The sequence below is a fragment of the Columba livia genome, chromosome 5 (genome assembly GCF_036013475.1).
Source record: "Columba livia isolate bColLiv1 breed racing homer chromosome 5, bColLiv1.pat.W.v2, whole genome shotgun sequence".
NCBI lineage: Eukaryota > Metazoa > Chordata > Aves > Columbiformes > Columbidae > Columba > Columba livia.
The window spans coordinates 49,738,222-49,756,929 of record NC_088606.1 but is presented as its reverse complement, the minus strand read 5'-3'; the positions used below and the strand labels follow the sequence as shown (position 1 = coordinate 49,756,929).

The 18,708-nt window shown below is 49.7% G+C and overlaps 2 protein-coding genes and 1 long non-coding RNA gene across 16 annotated transcripts in view; 1 reads left to right on the top strand and 2 right to left on the bottom strand.

Annotated features, from left to right (window-relative positions):
* The window catches only part of HRAS (HRas proto-oncogene, GTPase), a 43,484-nt gene extending 37,872 nt beyond the window's left edge, over positions 1 to 5,612 (top strand). For both annotated transcript variants that reach the window (XM_065065021.1, XM_065065020.1), the window contains exons 4-6: positions 1,956 to 2,115; positions 3,089 to 3,213; positions 5,309 to 5,612. In XM_065065021.1, coding sequence (XP_064921093.1) covers positions 1,956 to 2,115; positions 3,089 to 3,208 — 280 coding nt within the window. In that variant the 3' untranslated portion in view covers positions 3,209 to 3,213; positions 5,309 to 5,612. The remainder of the gene's footprint in view (positions 1 to 1,955; positions 2,116 to 3,088; positions 3,214 to 5,308) is intronic.
* On the bottom strand, positions 3,317 to 5,310 carry LOC110363678 (uncharacterized). The gene is made up of 2 exons (XR_002421948.2): positions 4,535 to 5,310; positions 3,317 to 4,383 (listed from the first exon to the last, which is right to left on the bottom strand). It is a non-coding gene; the product is annotated as an uncharacterized LOC110363678 (long non-coding RNA).
* Positions 5,613 to 12,927: 7,315 nt separating the features above from the next.
* The window catches only part of LOC102094974 (USP6 N-terminal-like protein), an 82,896-nt gene continuing 77,115 nt past the window's right edge, over positions 12,928 to 18,708 (bottom strand). For all 13 annotated transcript variants that reach the window (XM_065065009.1, XM_065065018.1, XM_065065019.1 and 10 more), the window contains 2 exons: positions 18,042 to 18,194; positions 12,928 to 17,816 (listed from right to left, as the gene is read on the bottom strand). In XM_065065009.1, the coding sequence (XP_064921081.1) occupies positions 16,522 to 17,816; positions 18,042 to 18,194 (1,448 nt within the window). In that variant the 3' untranslated portion in view covers positions 12,928 to 16,521. The remainder of the gene's footprint in view (positions 17,817 to 18,041; positions 18,195 to 18,708) is intronic.

Below are 18,708 nucleotides of genomic sequence, written 5' to 3'. Positions count from 1 at the left end.
TGGGCCTCGGAGCTTGGAAAGGAGGCTGGGAAGGCCAGGGAGGGCTGCTTCCCCCTCTGGCAGCTGTTGCAGAGAGGCTGCAGTCTGCTGGCTGCATGCCCGTGGGGAGAGGCAGTTCTGGCCTTTTGGAGTTTGGTTTCAACCAGGGCAAAGACAGAGCAGGAGCAGAGTAAGAGCCCTGGCAAGGTGACTTGCCCAAGAGGATGTACTGGAAGGACAGTGGCAGAAAACGGACCCCATCCTGGCATGATCCTGCTTGGTCTGCACCCAGGTTATCCATCCCACTTTTCCACCCTGCTGCCATCATCCCTGCGGATCTGTAGAGCCAAGGAGATAATATAAATGCAGCAGGAGTCTTCCCTGGTTACCCAGATGTTAGCTTAGAGAGCAATCACTCTACTTTATGTTCTTTTTTTGAGGCTTGGCTGTGATGGGAGGCACTTGCAGAGAGTGCAAGAGATGGCTCTGCCTGTCCCCACTCTGTCCACCACCCACCAAGGAATCATGTACCCCAGTCTCTCATCATAAACTTGGGTCACAGATAATCCTGTAGCTCCAAGCACAGGCACAGCCCTTCCTAGCCCTGTAGTCAGAGGCACTGCGCCAAGCTGTTGAGATGTCTCAGTCTTTGGCTGACAGTGTAATAACCATACAGTTGGACTAACTTGGCTTGTTTTAGCTGAACCAGAGGACAAAGGATGGGATTTTCCTAAAGCACCTGAGGGATTCAACAGCATTCATCCTTGTGCTGGGGGCTGGTGCCTGTGACTCACTCACAGGATGGCTTGATTTCAAGCCCTGGTTTTAATCATGATGTAAATCACTGGCTTTCATCTCGTTTTGCCTGTACTCTTTGTGTTTGCACTTTTAAAATAACATTCCCCAGAGAAATGCTGGCTCTCCCTGGTTAGTAATCATTAGGAGGTATCTCTTTTCAGCTAAGTGTAGCCTATGCACTAAATTTAGTACTTCTGTTTGCTGATCAGGATGTTACATGGAACATTTAAGTGGCTTTATGGCATATCATACATATAGTCAGACTTTATTTCTATGTTCTACTAGATTAAAAAAAGATGACTGATTTTTGTGTGTGTGTGTGAGATACATGTTCAGCTGCTTTTGGGTAGAAATTTGAATTCAATTAAAATGCAGAAATCAGCATTTTAATAATGCTTTTTTTAGTTAAACAAAACCATGTTAAATGTTATGGATGCATGAGCAAGAAAAAAAAAGAAAAAGCTGGTCTGCATCTGATGCTAAATGATTTATTAAGCAAAGGAAGTTATCATCTATCAGGAGGGAATTCAATGGATTGTTTATAGCCATGATGGCCTTTAAGATTTTTAGAAGTGGTAAATCTCATCCTCACCTACCTAGTTTTAAATCTAAGGTTAGAATGAAGGAGCAAGCATTACAGCTTTTTTGCTTCCCAATTGGTTTCTCAACTTCGAGTGACCTGAACTAAACTGAAAAGGAAGTAAATACTGCCCATGCATCTGCAGAAAAGGTTGCAGCTGCCAAAAGCTAGTTCATCAGCTCAGCAAATTCTGGATGCAAGTGATTTTTTTTTAAATCTCCATTAAGGGGGATTACTTGATCTAAAATGTTGGAAATAACACAGGTAACTGCTTGAGTATTCCTATTTATTTAGCTTGAACTATCTTAAGTTCATGTCTTAATATAGGTTGTCATAATTTCAAGTTGTGTTTTGTAAACAGTTGCAGTTAAAGAGCAGAGGTATGTTTAGTTTTTGTTTCCAAAAGTGCCCTAGCTATTTTGCTGTTTACTCACTTATATGCTGTGGTAATTCATGTTCTCCTGAAAGCCCAACACAAAGCGCTTGGCAGGAATGAAGCATAGCTGTTAATTCTTGATGAAGAAGCTGGTGGGGAGTGTCCTGGAGCTTCCCCCTGAGGCCTTTTCTCCCTTCACTTTGGCACCTCTTACTCTTGCAGGGAGCAAATCAAGAGGGTGAAAGACTCAGATGATGTTCCTATGGTACTGGTGGGGAATAAATGTGACCTACCAGCCCGGACAGTGGAGACCCGGCAAGCGCAGGACCTGTCCCGAAGTTACGGGATCCCCTACATAGAAACATCTGCCAAAACCAGACAGGTAGGAGGACAATTTTAAAGAAAGTCTTTTTCTTCTCTTTTCTTCAGTGCTGTCCAGGAGAGGCAGGAATGGGCAGATACCACCTCGCAGACATATGGGTGCAAGGGCTGGGGTTAGTTGCTTCCTCAAGGCTAAATGCTCAATAAGGACATTTCCTCCACTGTCTGTGCTTGTGCCTCCAATCCAGAGAAGTGCATAATTCATGCTCTGGCATGATGCCTTTTCAGGGCTTTCTCTAGGGCTCTAGAATAACCTGTGTAGTCACTGCAGGTCAGCTAAGCTCAGGGGACTTGGCTAACCTCATCCATGGTCTGTTTTGGCAGACCTGCAGGCAGAATGTACCAGTGCTGGAAGGACCATGTGCTCCCAGAGCACAAGGGTGGAAATGGAGCAGCTGATACCTTTAATGGTCTAGTGGTGGTGTTTCTCTCTTCTCTCTTCTCTCTTCTCTCTTCTCTCTTCTCTCTTCTCTCTTCTCTCTTCTCTCTTCTCTCTTCTCTCTTCTCTCTTCTCTCTTCTCTCTTCTCTCTTCTCTCTTCTCTCTTCTCTCTTCTCTCTTCTCTCTTCTCTCTTCTCTCTTCTCTCTTCTCTCTTCTCTCTTCTCTCTTCTCTCTTCTCTCTTCTCTCTTCTCTCTTCTCTCTTCTCTCTTCTCTCTTCTCTCTTCTCTCTTCTCTCTTCTCTCTTCTCTCTTCTCTCTTCTCTCCCTTCAAGCTGCTGAAGTCTGATGAATTTCAGGGACTTAAGAGCTCCTTGGTCTTATGGTTGCTCATTGGTTGCTCATTGAGTCTCGCTCTCTGGGGGCCACACTAAGATCCCTGTTAGTCTCCCTGACTTGGTTTTGTGCCTTTAACTCTGCAATCTTCACTGATGAAAGACAGAACTAGGGACACCTATCTGGGGAGCAGAGCCCTCTCTTTTCTCCACTGTCCCCTCTCAAGTGGGCAGTTGCTTCAAGCAATGCTTTTCTCCCAGGGCGTTGAAGATGCCTTCTATACCTTGGTGCGGGAGATCCGTCAGCACAAGCTGCGCAAGCTGAATCCCCCAGATGAGAGCGGCCCCGGCTGCATGAACTGTAAATGTGTGATATCGTGACTATGGTGAGTTTTGGAAGCAGGAGTTGGGGTGCAGTGGGGTATATTAGAAGCGGGACAGGAGGTGACTGCAGATGTATGCATCTGCGAACAAATGCAGCAGAAACAATTTCAGCAATGGGTATTTTTTAATGAAACACCTTTTTGACTGAAATAGCATTTTTCTGTCAAAACATAGGTAAGTCAAAATTACCACTGTTCTGAGGAAGTGTGTAGGAGGAAACGACGGTTTATTTTTCTCCCTCATTTTGTGGGACAACATTCTACAGAACTGAATTAAAAAAATAGGTGTTTTGTCGTGCTTTCCCTGGGAAAGCTTCTTCCCATGCTGCCCCTCTGAAAGAGGAGTTAAACTGGTGTTCAAGGTATGCGGCTCACCACGCATTCACCAGACTGGCCCTAGAAGAGTTCAGATGAAGAGCTGGGTTGAGCATTTTACCCCCTAATGCACTCATGTAAATTGCCTTGTCCTAAAGTTTCAGAGCAGACCTATTTCACTGTGAAAGTCCTGTGTTCCTCAGAAGAGTTTTCCACATTAGATATATCCCCTGGGATATTCAGAACTGATGCAATGTTGAGAGTTAGCCATAAGGGGAATATTTTGCTTTTATAAATTGTATGTGCTGGAGCCAGGAACAGTGTTTTTCAGATTGTCCACATTCACTTGCCTGTTTTTCTTCTTTTTTTGTGTGTGTTTGTGGGGTTTGTTTTGGTTTTGTTTTTATTTGTTGGGTTTTTTGTTTGGTTGTTTTTTTTCTAAATGATGAGCTTATTTAAATCATGCAATCCTGATGGATAATAGTGAGGGAGAGCTCCTGTCAATGTCCCTGCATGAGCTGGGTGGCCTTAAGCCAAGCACCTGGGAACATCTGGGTGTAACCAGCTCCTTCTCTGGCAGAAATGTAGAGAGAGAGAGGCAATTGGGGATGAGCGCACCCGGGAGATGTATGTCTGAGGACATCTGGGACCGGGGCGTGGGAGAAAAACCTGCATGAACATTGCCCTTAATATCTTTTGGGAGTCTCCCAAGCACCTGGACAACTGCTGGAGTCCTAAAGAGAAGTGTGTTTTGTCCAGAGATGGTGCTAAGAGGGTCTCACTGAAGGTGGAGGTGGGCAGCTGGTTTTCCTCTGTTGCTTTTTGAGCCAAAGGCTGTGAGCACAGCTGATGTGTTCCCTGAAAACAAACACACGCAAAAACCAAAATGCTGGCAGTGTTTTCTTCCTATGAGGAAAAAAAAAAGTCAAGCCCCCACCCTTCTGCTCCCAGCTGATGCACCCAGTATCTCCTGGGGACCAACCTGAATGCTGTGCCCAAGCACACTTACCACTGCTAAGGGAGGATTTCCAGATGTTCAGGTCCTCCAGATGTTCAGGAATGTTTCCTCCGGATGAGGATGTGAGCTCAGGGCTCGTTTCCGGCTCACAGCTGATGGCATGGGCTCAGTGGACACTGCTGCTCCCTGACACTGACTGCCAGGAGCCCAGTCCCTGTCACAGCTAGCTGGCCAGCACTGGCATGGGTACTGCCTTCAAAAAGAGGGGCAAGAACGGAGATGGCAAGGAGTCTCTTGGAAGCACTCTGATCTGCTGAGCGTGCATGCCCTGTGAGTTGCCCACATCTTTTCTGCTCATGCAGAATCTGGAAGCAAGACATGATAGCTTATTCTAGCTGCAGTGGCCAAGAGCAGAGAGGGAGAAGCATCAGGGTACAAAAGGAAAAGCAAGGCAAGGACATGCTAGGTTTTGGGGAGAATGGCAGATGTGTGGTCAGGGAGCCAGGGAGATTGGCTGCATTTACCCTGGACTCACTTTGTGGTTCCCATCGTCCCTGGAGGATGGACCAAACAGTGCCCCTTCTCACAACAAGGTCTGGGCAGAGGCTCCCCCATCGCTCCACAGGTGGTTTGCTTATTCCCTTCAGCACACATGCAGGTGCTTTGTTGAGCCACATCCAGACCTCCAAGACCTGTATAGCCCTTTATTTTCCCTCTGTGGGCACTAGCAAGGTCATTCCAAAACGTGAGGGGTGGGTAATGGAAACAGCCCCTGCTGGTTCTGATGGCAAGTGGGTGCTAATGAGTGTCCTGTTCTGGTTTCAGCTGACTGGACTGTGTCTTGGAGTGGTTTCCACTGTGCAGAGCACAAGGAAAGAGCTGAAGCAAAGGAAGAAGCAAACGGATTCAGAGGAGGAGTAAAGCGGGAGGTGGAGAGGAAGAGGAGGAGGACGGGGGAGCATGAGCACCTCCAAGGACTATCTCGCACTTCACCCAAGCCTGTGGCAAACGATTTTTTTTTCTTTTTTTCTTTGTCTGTCCCCTCCTTCTTTGGCCTCCTTCCACCCCAGCAACTGTACAAAGCCACAGATTGAATCACAGTAAATTATTATTTGATGGTCTCAACAAACTGTCTTGGTGGCTGTGTCCTCCTTCCAGAGGGTGCTGCTGCTGGTGCTCCAGGAGGATCACTGGTGGGATGGTTGGGAGGGAAGGGTGCTGAGATTTGCTCTCCAGGGACCAAGGTCATGGTGTGGTCTATGAAGACGATCAGGGTGGGGTATCCTTCAGGGAAAGAGCTGTCTTTGCCTCTGGTAAGTTGTCATCCTGTCCCTGTGTCCCCTCCCCACCCCGACCTGAAACTCTTTGCTGGCCCCAAGTTTTGGTGGGGTGGAAAAGTGCAACCAGTTCAGGCCTATTCTCAGTGTTCCCCTGGGTGCTTTGCCTTCAACCTCATCCATGTAGGATTTTTTTATGGCCTCAGATGTGATATCTGGAAGACAAGAAGGATTGAGGAAATCTGAGAGCGGGCTTTACTTCAGCTGGTGCCAGTTTGTTGCTTCCTTGATTTTTTTTTTTTTTTTTTTCTTTTTTTCCAGGCAGCTGTTTCTGGCATAGCACCTCCCAAATGTTTATGTGCTCCAGACGTAGAATTAGGCCTTTATGCACCCCTCTAGCACCTAGCTAATGCTAGCACCTGCATAGCACATATACCTTGGACTGTTCAAGCCTGTTAGCAGTGTATAATGGTATGGAAATCCTTGTCTGCCCTGTGTATGGCTTAATTACTGGTGAGCACATAGTAGAAGGGCTCTCCTGCACTGCAGACAGCTGTCTGGCTGCTCAGCAACTAAGACTAAAGGATTCGGACTTCCAGTTCTTGGGTTTAGAATGGGTAAGACTGTTTTGAATAAGGGCTAATCTGTTGGGAAGCCCATCTTTGCTCAGCCCTGGTCCTTTGGGATTTTTGCCTGGGGTCTGACCAGCTTCTCCCACGTGCCTTTTATTTGCACAGAGCCAAGATGAAGCATTGTGCTCACTACAGTTGAGTGGTTCGGTGGTCACTGCCTTTCCCTCTCTCCCAGGATATTGCACAGCTATTGTAGCTGGCATCCAGAATTAAGAGCATCAAAGGGGGAAGGTGATCCAACTGAGTACAGCAGGGAGCTGTTCTGCATGGACTAGCACAGGCCTGAAGAGGAGCCAGGTTCAGCAGCCAAGGCTGGCAGGGGTTGGGAGCAGCAAGGGCAGCATGTGAGTCACCTGCCTCAGATGGCAGAAGCAGTACAGAAGCTCTGGTCATCACTGGCACAAAGCCACAGCCCACCCAGGGGTTCCCAGCATCCATGTGGGCAGCCTCCTGTCCCATCTCTCATCCTCCGTGATGCCAGGCAGCAGCAGAATTACTGCTTGGAGTTGCTGCCTTTGTTTTCAGCCTGGGCAAGAGAGGACTTGTGCTAACAGCTTGCTTTTTGAATGTGCCTGCTCCAACCTGCTGTAAAGCACAGATCCCACCGTGGCTGCAGCTGCCTGGCAATCAGTTCCTGCAGGAGAAGGGCTGATCCCAGCTTGAGTGGGAGAAGCTACCTGAGGGAAGAGCTGCCCTGCCTTTAGCTGGGTGTGCTGTTTGCAGCAGAGCCTGCCTACATGCTGGAGGAGTGCTGAAGATGCTGAGTCTGGTGTTACATGGTGGGGCTGGACTTCCACTAAACCTCCCAAACTATGTTGTTTCAACTGTGAAGCCTGGAAGCATGGGTTTTGTTCCTAAGTTGGCTGCTTGTGTGCAACAGCAGGCAGGGCAGAGGACAGGACTACTTTGTCCTTCTAGAAGATGACTAAAAGCCTTAAGAGTTAGTGTGCTGATGGGGGCCTTTGCTTCGTGGTGTTTCTGCACTTAGAAACCTGGTTCTCTTCTTCTGTAATAGAGCTTATCCCATCCTTCACCAGGCCCTTGGTGAAGGATGGGTTAGCTCTATCTGTTAGAAGTCTTCAGTTGAGAAGTAACATTGTGTTTGGAGCTCTCTCAAGGACTGGTCTCTGGATGGCTCTAACCACTGAGTGTATCTTCTCATTTCTGGTTGGGAGCCAGAAGACACAGTCAAGGACCAGGAGCCATGGTCAAGCAAACTGAGGAGCTCTGGGGAGCACCAGGGGCGAGGGGTCTTCACAGTTGCAAGAGCCTGGCAGATCTTGGTGACGGTGTGCTAGAGCAGCACTGGCCAGAATAAACTTCAGCACTTTGGTCAGGAGCAGGAAGCCAAAGTACCAGCATGTCCCTTTCAGAGAGGTTTCTGCACCCCTCAGGGCGAGGTTTTCCAGCCTGCTCATGAAAGATCTGGGTCTGGTCGAGTCATGTGTTATTGTATCTTGTTCAAATGTCTTCTAGTTGCAAAATGCTGTTGCTTCCTTGGGCCACTTGTCATGCACAGAAGGGTGCTGAAGATGAGCTGTTTCACCAGTGGTTCAGCAGTTGGTATCTGTGTTTAGCAGCACACCATCAGGCCCCAGACAGGCTTTTCTTCCTGGTGGAAGTGTCTAGTTGAAACTTCACAGCTTTGATCACTTCAAGCGGTTCCAGATATTGACAGTCTCTTTTCTGGGGTGGCTGGTTATAGTCCTATTTTATGTGAGGCTAAGACAGGCATAGATGTGCTAGGAGTCATTAGGGTTCTGCAAAGGGACCTAAAAGTTCTTCGGGAGCCAGGGTACAGTGGTGGGTGCAGGTGGTAGGACAGTGCTACAACAGGACAGCACTTAAGAAATTTGGTTAGGTGGGTAGGAGCTGGAACCGGAGATTGCTAGCATGTTAGGAGATGTGGCTGATAGGTGGTGGCCTGAGGCTGGCAGGTTGCAGACCAATTTCATTCTTTTTGTGGATTGCACCCAGCAGAAGTGAGGCAGCTGGGACCCTTTGTCAAACAGTGCTGGTCAGTAACATGGCCATCTCAGGAGCTGGAAGCACCATTGGTTAGCTTTTTACTGCGATAAGACAGTCACAAGGAACCCCCAACTCAAGTTAATATTCAAGTCTATGCTGAAAGTTGTAGGTAGGTTGGGAGCAAAAGGAGGTGCTAAAAGCTTGACACCACAGCTTGAAATGGTGTATGAATTGTGTATTAATGTAGTACTGCATCTTTTTTTCTAGGAGGTTGGCTTCAGGAGAATTACGACATATCTTCCATGCACAGAGTATCAGCTCTGATCTGATCTTTTGGGTTAGCAAAAAAGAGATTGCATCACTTCTTTCAGGTGGATCTGTTACTTTAGACTTGGCATTTTCACTTGCTGACTTGGTGCTGGTAATTTGGGTACAGGATAACAAACTGCTTGTCATGACAGGCAGGATGTCACTACGACTTCATGATGTGTTCTTGCTAGCTGAACTTCTAGAGTCTGAAAGTGGTATCAGGGTTACAGTTCCATTAGAGTGCGTGTAGGTCTGGAGCAGGAATTGCTGGGTTTGGAGTAGATTTAGTTGATTTTCCCAACAGTTATTTATAAGGTGCATTTGTTCTAGAAGTACCTGAACTGGAAGATGTGTTTTTCAGACAGTGCACAATCATTTTCCTTATGACAAAGAGTTTGTTGCCCATCTCAGTCCTGCTTCTGTGGCATGAGCTTGCCTAAGCAGAACGTGCAGTTATTCTGAAGAACTGCTCCAGCTGCATAGCTGGAAGCTGCAGAAGTCCATGGAGATAAGCTTTTTACTATATTTGGGCACATCAGCTCATGTTTGGCTGCCATGATCTCTTCAGCTGGTTATGGCAAGGCTGGACTGTGCTGTGGGTCTCAGACAAGTGTGAACACCACCACTGAGAAGGCATCAGGCAACATCATACTGATTATCTGTTGAGGCTGCATCTCCCAAGATGGAGGAGTGCCAGCTTTGAACCTGTACTTAAACGACAGAATAGCTGAGGAGGTTTGGTCTGGTCAGGTCCTTGGAACTGATGCATAAGCTTTTCCCTCCCACATCTTTCAAGTGCCCCACACCCTGTTACAGAGGGGTTGGGGCTCCAGAGACATCACAGCTGAGTCAACTGACAAAATTGCTTACAAGTCCTTAAGATGCTGATTAGGTGCTGGAACAGTTCTCATGCCTTTGGTCTGTGAGGGCTTTCACAGAAGCATTTTCCTAAGCTAGCAGAGATGATGCCTCCAAAACAGATGAGCACATGGTGCTTGCTGAAGGCTTTGGCAAACATCTGAGTTAAGTTTGCAGGAGCTGGCAGCAATGACTCATTGCTGGAGAGAGACGTGAGAGGCAAGCCAGGGGTAGCTGAATGAAAGGCTGAGTTTTACAGAGCAGCCCTGGATAAATGCTGGCCTCATCCTCCTCACTTGCAGTGTGGTTGGGTAAGGAGGAGCAGACCAGGTTTCTCTTCTGGGCTAGAGGCCAGCCCACTCCTGCAGACCTTTCTAGCCCAAGCAGTACTGCTGTATCACTTCTCCTTGGCTTCACCAGGAGCCATAAAGGTAAGCAAAGCCACCCAAGAAACAGCTTCCCCAAGCAACCACCTGCCTGTGTAAGCTGCAGGCTTAGCTACCCAAGGAGCAGGGCTCTGGCATTGGGCTGGGCTTGAGTGGCCTCCAGGGCACCAGATTGGCTCAGGCTCTTAATGGGTTTGTTAGAAGCAGGGGCTTGTGGTATTGCATCCCATCTATCCACAGGTACCTCACACCAGTTTTGGAGCAAAGACCTTTTGCTGTGTCTTAGGATGAGCCCATTTTTACTGTGTGGAAGAACTGGACTAAGCAGGCCAGGCTTTAGGGGTGCCAATCCCTTGGACTCATGCCTTTGAGTGTGCCTTCAAAGCCATCTCCATCTTGGGCTGTTTTATAACTGCTGCTAGTGAGTAGGGATGCTTGTAGGGTGGAACCAGCTGCTGTGTCTTCTAGTGGGACGTTGGCCAAGTTGTTTCAACTCTGGTTTGCCTATGTCCTGCTCTGTCATGGAGCCCACGTCCTGTTAGGTGAGCATGATTGCCCTGCCTCCAGGAGGATGCTGGTAGATGCCCTGCAGGCTTCCTCAGCTGCTGAGGTTGTAGGATTTAGGAGATGGTTTGGGAAGGAGTCAGACCTGTGTCTTTCAGCTTCCAGGCTGTTATTTTCTCTGTGCACTGGTATAAACTCCATGATATGCTGTAGGAAAGGGGTGGCATTGCTAAGAGGATGGTGTGACAGCAAACATCCTGGCCACCAGCAACTGGTGGGAACTGGAACAGGCAGGTGGGGCTGGCCCCATGCACAGCTTCTTTCCCCCAGGGCAGGTGAGCTTTGCTTTCTCTGTGGGTTGAGTACAGGGTCTGTGGTTTAGCAGAGCCAAGGTACCAGCAGCAGCCAAGGCTGCTGGGGGGCAGGGGCTGGATTCCCTGTGCTCTCCATGCTCTTGCTCTGCTCCCCAACTCCCACCACTGCTGTCACAGCCCCTTTGCAGCATGTGAGGAGCGCATGAGCAGCACACAACTAGCACAGCAGCATGTGAACATCATGGGAGCGGCACAATAGGCTGAAGAAGGGGAAGACTCCCAGGCCCAGCCAACCTTCTGCTTTGCCTTTGCTAAACAGGCTGGGGTGCAAAGCTCCCAGACACAGCACACCCATCTCTCTTTCCTTGTGCTGCAACCTGGGACCAGAGACTAAACCAGCCCAAAGCCCTGCTCCCTCCTTCTGCTTGGCTCTGCTCCAGGCTCCACTTAACATCAATTATTCAGTGCCAGGCTGCTGATGTATTGCAGAGGCATGCAGCAGGTTTGATGAGCTCTTAGTGGTTGTGGGTGGTGGGTGGGCAGGGAAGATGAAGAGCGCAGCTGTAGCTCAGCAGAGAGCCAGCAAATGACAGCGTGAGACATAGCAGCCTGCTTTTCCCAGCTTTTGGTGATGCTGGTCTGGCTGAGCCGGGAAGGCCAGGAGCTGGAGGGGCCTGCCAGGGCACCAGTGCTGAGTGCAGCTTGTGGGGCTTATGCGTTGGTGTTGGAGTGCTTTCTGGGCAGGGACGAGCTGTGGGAGCCAGAGAGTTGGTGCTAAGAGCAGTCAGAAAGCCATGACTAGAGCAATGGCTGCACCAGGGAAAGGATGGATTTAGGGAGAATATTGGCAAATGCCAAGTGGGGAGAGAGAAGCAGCAGGAGGACCAGTCCCTTGCTAACAAGTAGCAGCCTCAATACCTTCCACAAAGTTCATTTGCCAGTGGTCCCAGTGCTGTACAGCAAACGGGTATTGGTAAGCATAGGTTTGGGACTGCACAGCGGTCCTCTGGCAGCAGCACCCAGGTGGCATAGGAGGGGGTAAGGGTGCTACTTGACTGGTGCAGGGGCCATCTCTACTCTACTGTGGGGACACCAGCACCTGCACCGCCTCTGCTGGAACATTCCTGCAGAAGGAGAGCATTGCTGGTGACCTGCTGCTCCTGGCACCAGCTCGACACCAGATAGGACTAGGCTGGACAGCAGACATTGCTTGTATCTGCCCTGGGACCCATCCTGAGGTCTTTTACTTCTCTGGTAATGGATGGAAGTCCTCAGCTTACCTGGTGGACAAGTCCCAGGGGTGGCCTCCCCTTGAGAAGGACTCTCTGTGTGGGTGCTTGGCATGTCCTCCATGAGCCAAGCGCCAAAACCCTACCTAGGACCCCTGCTCACCACCCATTCAAGGCTGGGTACTGCTGTGCCTCCTGCATTAGCCAGAAGGATGCTGTCAGGGGATGCAGTGGAGCCTACAGCACATACCAGGTGATGCACAAGGATGCCACATTTCCTGCACTGGCCTTAAATGCTAAGATGGTGTTTAGCTAAACCTGGCCCCTCGATTTTGCTGTCAGTCTTTGTGCTTTCTGTTCTGCTCTGGTAGTGACAGATGACCCTGCATTTACTGTAACCACTGTACCAAAATGGCAGCTTTCTCTTAGAGGAAACCAGAATACTGCCCAAATTTAACACCCCAAAGCTAAGAGTACCATGGTCATCTATGTACAGGAAGCACTGGCCACAAAATCTGGGGTGTGTACACCATTTTCAGGTGTGAGTGGCACCACTTTGCACTCTCAGTGACTGGTGTAAGCATGATTCATTCCTGACTTGTGTAGTGCCACAGTGATTTGCACCCACCCAACCCACCATGCACAGAGCTGTGTCCACCTGCTCCCTGTCCCATCCAGCTGTTCTTGTGCTGCCCAAAGGCAGGAAAACAAACTCCAAACCCAAAATCTTGGCCAAAGAACAAAGCTGCAGTGAGGCTGCTGGCCACCAGCCTGGGGCAGGATGCTGCCCTTGGCTCAGGGAGCCAGGAGGGGACAGAAGTATGTAAGAGTAATTTTGTTTCCACGGCTGCTGGGGATGCCTGGAGGAAGGCAGAGATGCAGCTGATGCACACCCTGTGAACCAAGCTAAAAGCCAGCGGAAGGCAACTGCAACATCTGTCACAGTAAGAAACCTCGTGGAGTCTCATTTTACACTGAACTTCTTTAAACATTACCATTACAGCCATGTAAAATACATCATCAAACACTCTGGACAGTCTATTTGGATCACTGTAAAAAGGAATGATTGACATCTTCTTTCCCTTAAAACTTCCTTACAAAGAAAAACAAAAACAAGAAAGAAAAATCACAGACATAGAAAATGTTTTGGTGTTTTTTTTTTGTTTGTTTTGGTTTGGTTTTGTTTTTTTAAAAGTAATAATTATAATACATTAAAAAGTCACAGAGGAAGCGTTCCACGCTGTAAACAACAACAGCAATTAAAAAGAAAAGCAGATAGTAGCCACACTCTCAAAGTGCACCTCTGAGCCCTTGACCTCAATCACTGTCCCACAGTGGAGCCAGTCCCCATGGCTCCCACTGCCTGCTGGCACCATGGCCACTCAAAGTGCTGAATTACAAATCTAAAAAAAAATCAACAACAACCCAAACAACAACAACCCACAACATTGGTCTTTAAAACTACATTGAGGACAGCGAGGTGGGAGCTGTTCCATGGCTGCTAGGGCAAGGACTAGGGGGAAACCACTTTCCTGAATTTGCGCGTTGTAAGAATAACTTTTGCTAAGGGCTGTTAGAGGAGGCTCGGGCAGGGGTGGAAGTGGCTTGGGCCACCCTCACCCTTCTTCCCTTCCTATCACCTGCAAAATAGCTGAGCCTGGACCATGTCCTACCCACCCCTGCTGCCACAGACCTGCCATGGCCACACCTTCATCTGCAGCAAGATGCAGAGAAGGAGAGAGGATTGGTCATCTCCTAGTAGATTATGCTTTGATACGCTGAAGTGACAGCATCCCTCTGAGGAAAGCGATGCATATCCCTGGCTGCTAGACAGCTAGGGCTACTTTGCTCCCAAGAGCTCTTTGCAAACCTGCCTGCTTTCACTGGCTGCAGGTTGGAGAAGACCTTCTTAGGTGAGACAATGAGGAGCTCGGAGACATTCCCAGCAAGAAGCACACTGATGGGAATGGGGACCCTGTGTCTCCCTGGTCCATAGGTCACTGAAACCAGCTGGTGGCTTCCCTCAGGCTTGGAGGTGAACGAGGACCTTGCTGCTCTTTCCCGTAAGGGCTTGGAGGGCAGAACCCCCCCAGATTCTTGTTGAACACCATGCAACAAGTACTGTGCATTTGATTGCTCTCCAAAATGAGAGCAAACCACCTTTTAAAACGTGAATACTGCAAAACATCCCAGAAACATGCTGGGTGAGGAGCCTGGCTGCACAGGCAACATGATGTGCAAAGGCTGTGCGCCTTAAATGAGGGGGAAAAAAGATGTCAGCTCTTGCACATGTGAGCCAAACGCGCAGACACAGTAGGAGTTTTATGTGTGCTTCAAGGAGAGGAGAGACCCACAAGCTACAGAAATCAAGCCAAGATGCTGCTCGTTGCTTCCCAACGAGCTCCAAGGGGCCAGTGGGCTGCTAGTGTAAAGTAATCAATACACATCCTGAAATACTGCCCAAGTATTTTAGCACACAAGTAGGTTTAACTACTGCATGGTTACTGAAAACAAAACAAACAAACAAACAAACAAAACCCCAAACCATGCTCTAAATTAAAGCAAATTCAAGCACTGCTGGCCTAGAAAGGACTCGCAGTGTCTCAAAACACAAATACTGGACATTCATACAGCACTTCTCCTCAAAGAACAACTCTTGAGTCCTCACAGCACCCCTGCGAGGTAGCTAATAGGGTTACCCTGCTTTGCAGAGGGAGAGAGGATGGGCAAGGCTGGGGACTCAGCAGAAGATGGGGTCTCCGACAGAGAAGGGGCTGTAACAGAAGCTAAGGGTGCTGTGGTCTGGTTGGCTACATCCAGAGAAAGATGGGGTGCTGCCTTCAGTGCTCTCCTTGCTACTGATGTGAACCACCACATGCACACAAGGAAAAACAATAACAACAACAGTAAAAAAAAAAAAAGAAAAAAAAAACAACACAACAAAACCGACCAAAACTGATAAATCCCATAAAGTAATTTAGTGGAAGTTGTTTGTTGAGCTTCCAGGTAGGCTTTGGACCAAAGCAGCTTATGAGAGAAAAAAAACAGTTTTCAAACAATCTTAGAACTTAAAGCAGTTTTTCCCAGGGTCTCCACTGAAGGCATGGGAATCCCACCTGCAGTCCCACCTAATCTGGCATCTGCAGCCACCCCTTTCGGCCAGCAGTCAAACACAGCACATCTGAACAAGTTTATTTCCTGCTGCTTCCATTGATCTTTCTTCCTGATGAAGCCCCTTCACCTGTACGGTTGAAGCAGATACTGGGAACAGGAGTCTGGACCAGCTCCTTCAGTGGGTGAGCTATCCCTGGGTCCCTGCACACCTCTGGCCAATGGTTTGGGCTGTGCAGCAGCAACACCCTGGGATGTGGAGAAGCTGAACAGGCCAGCAGGACTTGGTGCATGAACGGCAAGTAGGCATGTCGGAACGCATCAAGTTACCTCCTCAGCAGTGGGTTGTGGCAACATGATGCTCTACAGCATTGTCTTCCAAACCCCTGTGCCCAGGTTTCCTTTCTTGGTTGTTGATTTCTGTGTGGGCTAAACCAGAAGGGCTGAGATCAGATTCTGGGCAATGTGCCCCCCTTCTCAAACTCCTATGCCATTTCCACTCATACTTAACTTGCTCAAAGTAAAAGGGGATTTCAGTCTGGGCACCATGATGAGACACAATCACACCTCCAGCAGCTTGCTACTGAAGGCAGGAGGCTTCCCAAGGCAGCAGCCCCTTTTCCTGGTCAGCCAAGAGAAAGGCATCAAGCCCCCTTACTGCCCTGGACTTGTGAGGGAAAGGCCAAGAGAAAGGCTACTCAGCCCAAGAGACCAGGCTCAACCTTCATCATTGTCTTTATCACCTTGGGAACTTGGGAAAGAACCACTCTGCTGATGCTCCTCCACCAGGGAGACACTCCTCCTTCCTCTGGGACTCACAGCTGTTAAACCTCTCTTCTGGGACACCACCCACCACTGCAGCAGGAGCTGGGTGCAGCCAGGGACTGCTCTGTGGCATTGCATAGAGGCAGCAGCTTGCTTGCACCCTGCCAGGACACCACGGCCCTGCCTGCAAATGCTGCTACCTATGACCACAGATCTGGGAAAAGAGATAAGATCTACTGCTGCAAAGGCCTTTGAAAGCGGCACTGCTGGCTGCACTGATTGGGCATTTTAAAGAAAGCATTCCTGACTCCTACGCCTTGCGCCTGCTTCCATGGCCACAGGCACCCACGTCAGGCAAGAGCAGAAGAAAACACGCAACACATTACCAGTTCTGCCTCTCCCGCAACATGTGATGAGGCTTGGGGAGCTCTGAGGAATAAAAAAATATGAAAACACTTTCCAATTTCTCCATAGGAAAGATGCAAACTCAATTTGCTGGTGCCTCCTGGCACTGGCAGCCACCACTCCATCTCCTTGCATGGGGCTCGTACCAAAGCACAGCTCAACAGGCAAAGGTTGCTGTGCTGTCACCTCAACACAGTCCTGCTGAAGGAGGAGTCCCGAAACCAGGGTGAGAGTGCTGCTCCAGCACCTGATTCTTCTGCCTTGCTTCCCTCCATCCTCACTAAAATGTCACTGATTTGGGCAGCTTTGCAAGGGGAGGAGAGTCTGAAAGAAAACTGTTTTCCGAGAGGGATTTGGCAACCTGTGGCATTAATTTTGGTTTGGGTCTCAGGGGAGGGCATGGGGCTTTCACTGTATTTAATGGTTTCTGGAGGTGTTTTTGGGCATCTACCTCCTTCGGGCCCAGTGCAAGAGGTGTTGGCACAGAGGTGGCAGGTAGGGGATATCCTGTCTCTGGCAGAGGCAATGCCACCTGCTTTCTGTTTGAGAAGTCCTGCTCTGTCGTGTGGGCCAGGTGGAGGGGAGTGGTGGTTTTGATAATGGTATAGGGGCTGTTCCCCTCCACCACAGAGGATGGCACCCACTGGAAAGGGCACTCCTTGCCCAGCCCCACTGGCTCTGACTCACTGCCAGATAAGACAGGCACACTACCACCTGCCAGCCCATGCGTGGGCAGCACACTCAAGCCCTCTGGCCAGTGTGCTTTGCTGCTGGTGCTCCCTGGCTCATTTTGCTGCAGCCTGGCGAGCTCCCCCATGGATGCAGCTTTGGATATCAAGCACTTCAAGTCTGTTTTGTCAGGCAGCGCTGCTCTGCAGCGCTTCCTGGCTGTCTCCTCCCCACGCTCACTCTTGGGGGAGCTGTCGTGCTGCGACACGCTGGAGAACAGCTGCGAGCTGCCCGGCTGAGGATGAGGGAGTGCACTGAGCACTTTGTTTTTGCAGAGGGAAGATTCTTGTTCTCCCACCGGCAGGGCAGTAGGATTTGGCTGCCATATCTCATGTTCTGTAGCAGAAAGCTCAGCAGTGCTCGAATCGGGAAGAGTCAGTGTCTTTTGGGGATAGAAGTCTGAGGGGTCGTGCTTGCCTGGGGCAGCAAGGGAGACTGACTTGTGGTCCACGATGACGCAGCTGGTAGTGAGAAAAGGCTGTTCTGGATGCAGGGCTGTGGTCATGAGGTGATGATTGGCCTGCATTTCACTTGCCTTCAGAAGAGATGGCAGCTGCCTGTCCCTGGTGGGCTCCATCCGACCCTCCTCTCCTGGTGGTCCTCCACCAGGAGGATGAAGGTGGGTGTCCATTGCTTCAGCTGCTTCACTGCCCTGGTGGGTAGGAGTCCTCACCTCTGCCATTCCTCCCAGCACCCTGGGATCTCTGTGGGGATGGGGCTCCCTGTCCGGGGGGTGCTCACCCACCCGGCCATTCTGGCCGTTGGCTGCTATGTTGCCCTTCACAGCTACTGGGTTGAGGGACAGCTCCAGGCCCAGGGGTTTCCGTGGGAACTCCTCAGGCTTTGCTGCATTTGTAGCAGAGAAAACAAAACAAAACACAAATTGTGCATCAGTTCATGTTTGCACCCAGCATGCCCAAACTGCAGGGAAGACAGATGCTGCACCCAGCGGGTGCCAGCCCTTCTGGGCTGCTCCAGCTCCCAGACACACCAGAGGGATACTGTGGTCCCCAGGGTACATGAGTACCACTGGCTATTCCTATTGGGCTGCCTGCCTTCCCCTCTACCCACCTGGTGGAGGAAGGTCAAATTTCATCTTGCGCAGTTCAGTCATTGACATCTGTAGTTGCTCAATGACGGCATCATCTTCATACTGCAGGGAAGCAGCAATTTTCTCCTGCAGAAATTCCCGTAAATCTTCCAATGCCATCTTCAGCAAGCGCTCTGGGGGATGATAGAAAGGAGTAACGACAGCGGCACAGCCAAATTGCAGGCTAGCATGAGCATGAGTTGCATTGCTTTGGTTTTATCTGGGATTCTGCTGCTGTTGTCACTCTGGGGTGGGACAGCCTGAACATTTTTGCTCCTCTCCCACCTTCCCGCTGTTACTTAGAGTTACTGATACATTTACATATCTGTGGCACCTCTGGGCAGTAGCTCAGCAGTGGCAGGACAATGGTGCGGCTGGGACCTGTGCTGACCAGGATGAATGTTTTGGGCTATTTCTGGAATTTTTCATCAATACCTCAAGGAAGACGAAAAGCTCCATGAGATAGACCCCAAGCATCAGACTGAACAGCCACTGCTGGCAGCCCCCACTGCCAACCAGGGATGCCAACTTGCACCAGCCAGCAGGCAGGGATGCAGGCAGGGATGCCAATCTGCACCACACATTTCTCAGGGAGGAGAGATGATCTCACAGTCAGGCTGAAACTTCCGCCTGTCTGCCAGTTTCCCA